This window comes from Notolepis coatsorum (genome assembly GCF_963971535.1).
Source record: "Notolepis coatsorum genome assembly, chromosome: 3".
Lineage (NCBI taxonomy): Eukaryota > Metazoa > Chordata > Actinopteri > Aulopiformes > Paralepididae > Notolepis > Notolepis coatsorum.
Window position 1 is genome coordinate 81,606,624 of NC_140167.1, and position 10,239 is coordinate 81,616,862.

The 10,239-nt window shown below is 40.6% G+C and overlaps 1 protein-coding gene across 1 annotated transcript; it reads right to left on the bottom strand.

The window, feature by feature from the left end:
• Window positions 1-690: 690 nt before the first annotated feature.
• LOC311224455 (high choriolytic enzyme 1-like) lies at window positions 691-7,995 on the bottom strand (the record flags this gene model as incomplete). Its single annotated transcript, XM_084309453.1, has 7 exons — window positions 691-817; window positions 1,401-1,482; window positions 2,641-2,819; window positions 4,038-4,155; window positions 6,859-7,011; window positions 7,153-7,201; window positions 7,936-7,995. The coding sequence occupies 7 exons, from the start codon at window positions 7,993-7,995 to the stop codon at window positions 691-693; spliced, it is 768 nt and encodes a 255-aa protein (XP_084165579.1).
• Window positions 7,996-10,239: the final 2,244 nt, after the last annotated feature.

The following is a 10,239-nucleotide window of genomic DNA, read 5'->3' on the forward strand; positions in this document are numbered from 1 at the left end:
TAAAGTGAACAAACGACAACAAGACTTGGATCAGTTTCTAGATGAAGGTTTATTGATGGTGGTCATTGTAGTGTAGTGAGAAACATGCCACACATTAAGCATCTAAACCTTCTGAACTGCCTCCGAATGTGTTGATAACCTGTGTGGAAACAAACATAAAAATGATAGATAAACCTTTAATGTTGAGGCACAATTTTATGGAGGATATACAATTAAAATGTAAATGCCAGAAGACAAATATGAGAGTAATCATGCGATAATAAAATCGCAAATGAAAATAGGACATTTGAGATTAAAAAGACAAAGAAAAAAAATGTAAATGTGAAAATATGAAATGTTAAGTGAAATCCCCCAAAATAAATTAAAAACAATTCTCATATTACTACCTACAATTTGGTTTGAAAATTTAATGTTGGCCCGATGGTGGTGATGGAAAAAAGGTTTTGGGGTCACCAAAACCAATAGGGTTTTTTCATTTAGGTGTTTAGAAAATCTAAAAAGATTTAAAGAAAGTCTCTTCAAGTTATCGTGTTCATACCAAGGATCTGCTGCAGTAGCGGATCCATAATCCCCCCTAATTCTAATAATATAATATACATTACATATGGTTTTTTATTACAGTGTCTATATTCATGTGTGAAAAGTTGTTGGTTCATTTTAAGAAAATACTGAGCTAGTTTCACTTACAGTTTAGCACTGGTACAGCTTATTGATCCTGGTGATGTCGTTCTGGCTCATCTGAGTGGCCTTGCCGATCTCAACGTTCTGGTTGGGGATAGGCACCATGGTAGGCTGGTTGTTCTTAGAGAACGCATACCTGGAATCGCACAGAATACAATCAGCATTAATGGGGACAAGATACACTGATGTATCTATAGTGTAGAAAATCTTTTTTGTGGGAGTCATGACAGAGGCTCTCCCCTTTAGTGTGTGTGTGGGGATGGCTGATTTAACCAATCAATTTGATGCACAACAGGTGCACAGCCACAACTGCTTCTGAGTCTGATTAGCTTGACCCATGGCAGGTGTGACTGCTTAAATCAAACCATCCCCACACCACAGTTTTGTTTCAAAGGAATTACGCCCAAGAAAAACTGTATGCCATGCTGCTTATACACAGAGTATATATATATACTCACACACACAAAGTGTTTCCGATTCAGATTTCTGATAGATGTAAAACTGGATGAACATAATAAAGAATTGCATAACCATTATTATTATTATTATTATTATTATTATTATTTATTATTATTATTATTATTATTATTATTATTATTATTATTATTATTATTATTATTATTATTATTATTATTATTATTATTATTATTATTATTATTATTATTATATAACTGAGTTAATGTACAGAGAGGACATTGCTGTGAGGAGGGTGTTATGACCTGTGGTACTGCATGACAGAGTTGTAGTCATATGGGGTTCCCTGGTTCAAGGTGTTGATCTTGTCGAAGTTGTGCTCCATGCCTGAAAGGGGAAGTAATAGAAGAATATAGTAAATACTGTGTTCAAGTTTTCAAGTTTCAAGTTTCTTTAATAGTTGTCATACAGAAGTACAGAATACTTTCATACAAAATGCTTCTTACTGTTACGCTCCAGAGACTGTGCTAGACAAGATAGTATCAAATAACATAGTATAGCATGTAATTTAGAAGAAGAAAATGAGGTCACAGTGTTCGGTATAGACATATGTACAATGTTCTGAGTTACCATATAATATACAATACTATGCAGTGTACTAATGTACAGTACTATATAGTGCAAAGCAGAAATGGGATGAGGTACAATTTAGGTACAATTTACAGTAAGGTGTACGAGTTGTAGTGCAATCCTTCATCAATAAATATAAAGTGTGGGGAGTGGGTGCTACAGTGTGTTTGTTTAAAGTGGGTGTGTGCTATAAAGTGTGTGGAGTGGGTGCTACAGTGTGTTTGTTTAAAGTGAGTGTGTGCGTGTGGATGTGTGTGCTATGTGCGTTTGGTGGTTGTTGTTGTGTAGTGTTCATTGTTCGTTTAGCAGCCTGATGGCCTGGGGATAGAAGCTTCTTCTGAGTCTTTCTGTGCTCGCCTTGAGACTCCGGTATCGCTTGCCTGACCGCAGCAGTTCAAAGAGGCAGTTGTTCGGGTGACTGGAGTCTTTAATGATTCTCTTAGCCTTGCCCTTGCAACGCTTGTTGTAAATGTTCTGGAGGGTGGGGAGCCCCCCTCCAATTGTGCGTTCGGCTGAACGTGTCACTCTTTGTAGTCTGCTTGTGTGCGTGCGTGCATGCGTGTGTGTGTAAAACAGATGGATTATTTACCACATGAAACATCTAAAGAAAAGTGGACAGATTCATGAGCCTCCCTGCCTGTCTGTCTGTATGTATGTCTGTCTGTCTGTCTGTCTGTCTGTCTGTCTGTCTGTCTGTCTGTCTGTCTGTCTGTCTGTCTGCCTGTCTGTCTGTCTGTCTGTCTGTCTGTCTGTCTGTCTGTCTGTCTGTCTGTCTGTCTGTCTGTCTGTCTGTCTGTCTGTCTGTCTGTCTGTCTGTCTGTCTGTCTGTCTGTCTGTCTGTCTGTCTGTCTGTCTGTCTGTCCGTCTGTCTGTCTGTCTGTCTGTGAAGAGATGAATGAAGAGGCACGAGCTGACCTTTCTCGACGTTCTGCAGCATAACACGGATGTGTTGGTCCCTGTCAGAGCGAGTCTGCTCGTGGTTGAAGCCCAGAGCATGAAGGAGCTCGTGCTGGACGGTGTTGTGGTAGATACAACCCTGACGGCTCAGGGACACAGTCTGGGCGTAACCTCTGCGACCAACGAAGGAGTAGCACCTACCGCCACACAGACAGACAGGAAAAGGTATTACATATTTAAATTTAAAATGCTGTATAATATTTTCATAGTTTCATTCCATAAATGAGAGATCTACAATAATAATAATAATAATAATAATAATAATAATAATAATAATAATAATAATAATAATAATAATAATAATAATAATAATAATAATAATAATAATAATAATAATAATAATAATAATAATAATAATAATAATAATAATAATAATAATAATAATAATAATAATAATATTAAAAAAGTAACACTTATAAGGAAAGGCTTATAGGGAGGTGTAGTGTGATGTCACTGGTTGTTCCACCCCTATAGGGATTTATCATTGGGAAAATGGATTATCGGCTATTTATTATTCTTTTTGTGAACGTTGCTAGACTATGCCTCCCACAGGTCGGTTGTAGTGAGGACAGAAGCCTTGCATCACGTGTCTCCTCCGGTACACGAGGAGGCAGCCTGTCGCATCTTTTCGCCGCAGCAGCTCGAACTCTCAGTGGCGAGGAGTAACGCGTGGGAGGCTCACGCTGCCCCTGTCACTTCCTGCTTCCGTCACACCGGCGTCACCAAACCGACCTGTAGGAGTCGCTGTCCACAACGTCAAATCCCCACCCACCGGCTTTCCCACCCTCTAACACTTGCCAATTGTGTTAGTATGAACGAACGGCCAGCCGGTAGCAACGCCAAAAGCTGGGCTCGAACCCAGCGTCTCCTGCGTTAGAGGCGAGCGCCTTGCCCACTGCGCCAATCAGCCGCCCGATTATCGGCTATTGTAACAATTCTGCCGCATGGAAATTGAAAAGCTTTCCATTTTTACACAAAATTAGTTCTCTTCTATCACTAACATTATTGTTTAAACATTTTTGGTTGAAATCAAATTTCGTGATTTTTTTTTATGATTAATTGCGAATATTTTCATGTTGAGCTATAGATTGTGGATGAATAAGCACAGAAAGGTACACCATGCCAATGTTAATGCTTTATTTGTTTTAAACGAGGTGATTTAGAAATGGGCAATGGGGAAATACATTGCGTTGGACAGAGGGTGGAACACGAAAAACTGCAATGACGTAACCACTACACCTCCCTATTATGAGTATGAGTATAAGTATTTGTGGCATTTATCAGGTAACAATGTGCTCAGCAGGTGTGGCACAATCAGGGTTGTATCTATTAGTATTCAAAGTAATGGTCCTTACCCGCCGAGGGACTGGATGCTCAGGTAGTCTCTCTGGTTGGTGCGCTTGAAAAAGCGAATGCAGGACACGCTAGAGAAGGACTGGAGGCCCTGCTCGATGACGGCCAGCTCCCTGGAGGCTGGAAACACATAGAGAAGATAAACAAGGTAAATGGACTGCATTTACAGAGCAGCTTTCATCCAAAGCGCTTTACGACTTGTGCCTCACATTCACCCGTTCACTCGCACACCGACGGCGGAGGTGACCATGCAAGGTGCCGACCTGCTCAGCAGTTAGGGGGTTAACACTTTGACATGCTGCCGGGAGGAGCCGGGATTGAACCAGCAACTCTCTGATTACCAGATGACCGCTCTACCCCCTGAGCCACTGTGAAGAGGAGATAAGACCTCCTAAACCAGAGCCGTCCCTAGACTTTTGGGGGCCCTAGGCAAAGAACCACCGCACCACAGGGCTACATGCAGTGATCTACCTATAGTGGCCAGGACGGTCCTTCCTGTGACCATACTGTCAAGGTCCATTACGTGTGTCTGTATGTACTGTGAGATGCCGTAAGGTGTTGCCTTTTTCTGCACCAATATCACCAAGACAAGTTGATGTGAATTTACTAGTATATCGGTGTATAAAGTGTTTATGATTCTGAAAAGTCATTTTTAAGTAAGCTAATTATGAATCGAGAACCAGAGACAAGGACTTCTAATATGTGGATATGTGGTTACTAACATATTATATACTAATATAATTTCTTCTTGGGACCAAGTTGGAAACAAGTCGACAGACTTTCACATGTTATCCTTGTACCCCTTGTTTTTATACTTTTGTATAAATTGTATGTACTAAATAAAAATCAATCAATCAATCAATCAATAGGCCCAGTTGAACTTCTCTGCTCACATTGCAGCGACAACCAGAACCTGCAGATTCCTCCTGAGCAACGTCAGAAGGATACGCCCCTTCCTGACAAAAGAAGCCACCCAACTCCTCATCCAATCAACAGTCATCTCCCGCCTCGACTAGAATAGAATAGATCTTTATTGTCATTGTTACAGTTCTTACAACAAAATTTAAAATGCAGCCCTAGGTACTAGTTGCTACTGCAACGCACTGCTCGCTGGCCTCCCGGCCACTGCCACCAAGCCTCTTCAGCTCATTCAGAACGCAGCGGCCCGCCTGATCTCAAACCTACCGAAGTCAGCCCATGTCACCCCACTTCTTAGGGACCTGCACTGGCTCCCCATTGCCGCACAAATCCGCTTCAAGGCCCTCGACCTGGCATACCGTGCGGCAAAGGGAACCGCTCCCGCCTACGTCCGGTCAATGGTCTACACACCCTCAAGACCCCTATGCTCTGCATCTTCTGGCTGTCTCAGACCTACTCCTATCCAAGCTCTGGGAGGGTCATCAAGGAGAAGCCTCTTATTCTCAGTCCTTGCCCCACAATGGTGGAATGAACTGCCCACCACAGTTAGGACAGCGGAAACCCGTCCAATCTTCCTCCGTCGACTAAAGACGCACTTCTTCAACCATTATCTAAAATGAAAGAAAATAAATATCTAACCCTAACTAACCTTACTGTAGCACTCAACACTTTGATGAACATTGTTACTCAGCTGATTTTGCCCTTCGGCTAAAGCGTCAGCTAAATGACTAAATGTAAATGTAACACATTATTAACTAAATTTATTCTCAAGAATGAAATAAATGTTAATTAATAATTAACATTATGTAAAAGTTCAGAATATCCTATATCAATATATCAACTAAAAGGCAACTGATAGTGCGGCTGGCTATAATTTGTTTCATTGGGATACATATCATCTTATAAGCCTATAAAATGGATTGTACATTGTTATGGCTGTATGCTTTAAAGGTGCATTCAGTAAGACTTTCGATAGTTTGGAATGAGGATTGAGACTTTAACCACATACAATTACATGGAATAAGCACATAATTTAACAGTAGTCTACTCTGTCCTTGTTGTTATTATTTATCATATATTTTAATGATAGAATTCTATTACACATTTTCAGAGAGGTTTTAATGTCAATTATCTGCAAATGTTGTGCCTGTCTATAATTATGCCAACTTTATGCTAATTGTATGCCTATATTTTGTGTCTACATCACTGTTGTGAAGCACTTTGGGCTGCAATTCTTGTATGAAAGGTGCTATACAAATAAAGTTTTTTTTTATCCACTTTTTCTCCCATTTTTTCTATATTTTCTCCCATCCCAATTTCGTATCATCCAATTCAACCCTCCCCTGTCACGAACGCTGTTTCTTGCCTCCCACAAGCCGGCTGCAATGTGGACTAAGTCATACATAGCACAAGTCCCCTCCGGTACTTGAGGTAACAGCAGTCGCATCTTTTCACCTGCGCAGCTCGATCTCTCAGTGGCGAGGAGTAACGCGTGGGAGGCTCACGCTGCCCCCGACACTTCCTGATTCTACTGCGCAGGCGCACCAACCGACCTGTAGGAGTCGCTGTCCACAACGCCCGATCCCCACCCATCAGTTTCCCACCCCCTAATACGGCCAATGTGTATTAGTATGAACGACCAGCTAAACTGAAAGCAATGTGGAGCGCTGGGCTCGAACAGGCAAGCCCAGCGTCTCCGTCATTCGTGGCGAGCGCCTTGCCCACTACGCCACGTAGCCACCCCCTATACAAATAAAGTTTATTATTATTTGTATCATTATTTTCTGCGTATTCCTTCTCACAGCAACAAGTAACTTCATGATCACATAGTCCACTATGTGAATGCAGGAATGTAAGATTTTACAATCAGTTGCACCAAATAGAAATGCTAATAAAGACACTCACAGTATTGGTTAGCGATGACGTAGGGCACGTAGACTTTGCCGTCAGAAGCCTTTCCCCACATGCAGCCGCGGGAGGTGCAGGGGTCAGCGTTCCTCTCCTTCTCGTTAAGATAAGCGATGTCATCCACAATGTAGGGCTCATCCTCAGTACGCACTGGTGACAGGATGAGAATAAATGAATGAATGATCATTACATTTATATAGCGAGAAGGTCAATATCAAATAACATCTGTTGTTTCAATTGAGTCGGAAAATGTGTGCCCCACAAATTAAACAATACAAACTAATTTCTTACCAACATCCTTGTTGGCCTTCAACAGCAGCTCAGAGACACCTTGCTCCTCCTGTATGATCTATAGTGAGGGAATCCGATGATTTATTAGTGAGGAATTATGATGATAATAATAACCTCTTTATTCATGCTTTGGCAAAGTCTGGTGTGAGAAAGTACTGCACATATGTGGAGTTGATATGAGTTGATATGAGTCAAGCAGTGAGGAAATGACGTAGAGTCGTAGACTATCCTCCATTCAGATAATGTGTGATGAAACTGTACAACACTGTACTCACAGTGTTGTTCAGGTGGCATGCAGCAAAATGGAGGCAGGATAAATGAAACAATGAAAGGTTAGTTCTGCTAAAAACTAAAGACATGAATGCACATAGAATATTCACTACATAAACAAACCCACACAGGTAAGTAGTAGGCGTGGGAGGTTGGCTATACTGGATTTGAAGGTATACATATCCTGTACCTTCGTGGATCAATATAGCATGGATTGTTACATTACATCATCCACGATATATATAAAATAAAGACAATTAGAAAGAAAATACATTACTAATATTCTTTAGTTAATAAAAAAATGTGTTCCTTGCAGAAGTATTGAAAAAGTAAAAGAAAACAGAACATTTTGAATGAAATAACACCATGACTATTATGATTATTATAGTATTACAAGAGTCATATCACATTGTAATTTGTATTGGAAAACTAAAATAAAACATCAAATATTGTCAAAACTAAGAAAAATATCAGATGACATTTTGGAAATATCACTTTTCTCACCTCTTCGTTTGCCCAAGCAGAGACAACAACCAGGGCCAGTAGACCCAAGATGAACTTCAAGCCAGCCATGTTAACAACGTACAGGTTTACAGTGTAGAAGACTGTGTGCTGTACCACAAGCTGGAGCCTCTTTTATGGTCCAATCTGTTCCCTAATATGGTTATGGTTACATCACTGATAAGTTAACAGAGGTGCCTTGGCTAATCTCTGTGGCCTTGTGAATCTCACTGCTGGAGTCAGGGATGGGCACAGCGGTGGACTTGTTGTCCTTGGAGAAAGCCCACCTAAAGGAGAAGCATCCATCTGCAGAGCCGCAGAGCACGGCACTCTCAGGCCCCGCACGTTCAGGCCCGGCGGTCTGGGGCCCCGCTCAGCAGCGCCACCCACCCAATGGCTGAATTGCCAATGGCTGAATTGGAGTATTGCACTGTGCGGGCACAGCTGTGAGATCTGCACGAGGCCAGATATCTTGAATGAATGCGTTTATTTAAACTTTAATTAACAGATTGCAGAATGGGTACAGTACAGTACAGCTCAATACACACAATTGTTAAGGGGATGCAGACCAGAGAAAGACTTTCGTCTTGTTTACATCAGGGTCCCCCATTTTCAATTCATAATGAAATTTATGACATACTCAATATACAGATATAAAAATCTAATCTAATCATCTAATCTAAACTAATCAATCAATCAATAAAGAAATATAAACAAATAAACCTGTTCCGTCCTCTGAGCTTAGGCAACTTAGATTACAAGTCAGTTTTGTGAAAGTTATGTGAACACAGAGGGGCAGAGCTCGAGTTTTATATTAAGATATTATGTGAGCAAAAAAGAAAAGAGAAATCTATAAAGTATATATTTTACTCATACAGTATTTACATCCTCTGGCCTGTTTGTAGAACTTCCCTGTGTTGTTGACAAAGCTAAACCCTATTGATATGAAGTCTAATGGGAACATGAGAGGATGCCGTCATTATTGCACTATTGAGTTATTTGCTGCTGTGTTTCAATATTATAAGAAGAATTATAATAATACTTTTGAGTTTTACAATCAATAGTCAATAGTCAATACACACAATTGTTAAGGGGATGCAGACCAGGGCCCCGTTCCCCGTACCTGGATAACTGAGTTAGCCGGATAATTTCCAGTCAAGCCTGACTTAAGCCGGACCTTCCCATTCCCCGACGCGCGATTGTCCAAATCACCATGACAACAGATCAAAAAGTTTGAGCCTGGTCGGGAGCAGGGTTAACTTCAGTTAGCCGGATGAACCATGGCCACGCCCCCGCAAATAAATGACAGCTCGCTTCCTGAAATGATTCTCACAGTCTAGATCCCATTACCATTCTGAATTATGTTTCTGTGCTTCGTTTTCCTAGAGGGGGCTTCTGAAATGTATAATAATAGAACTAAATGCTGATAATAAATCATATTGAGCCTATAGATTTACTTTGTCCTAAATAAAATAATGCACGTCATATACGGCGCTCGGAGTCGCGATACACGCTGCATGTGGTTATTTTAATAACGGCGCATTGCAAATGTGAATCCCGCGGGGATATTTTTAATGAATGAAACGGCTGTTTGACGGATTTGAGAAATTGAATGAGCCGTTGACGTCACATTAATGCATTTGAGAATAAAGAGATAAAACTTCATTCAAAAGAAAAAATATTCTAAACACGGGTCTCTCATCCATTAATGGATAAACAATGAATCTATCCCGTCTGGCACAGTGGTGCAGCGGTAGTGCTCAATCCTGGCAACCGGGCGACCGGTGTTCGAAACCCCGCGTTTCCAATATAATTTTTTGGAATATAATATTAATGATTATACGCAAAAGTAGCCTAGTTTTAAGTTAAAATATTATAAATCTACATGCATTGAGGATGTCATTCTTTATATAGCTCTCAACGTGCACCAAATTGAATTATTCCTACATTGCAAAAAGAAGGAAAAGACTAGGATTCGAACCCGGGCCGTCTGCGTGAAAGTCAAAAGCAGAAACCGTTACACCACAGTGCAGATAAGTAAAAGATCCACCATACATCAATCAATGGGTAAGAGAGCCGTATCTTTATTCTGTATAACAGTTTAACTAATTATTTTCGCTAGCAAGATCTCATTTGATTATTCAATCCATAAACCTACTGCCAGCAGGCAAGTTTAAAGAAATATAATCTGATTGATTGAGGTAATGAGGGACTTAAAATTAGCCTATAGATAACGCATTTAACTTGTCGGCGAGGCGATTGAGCCGTACTGCAATCTGTTAATAAAGTTTTAAATCAATTAATCAATCAATGCCG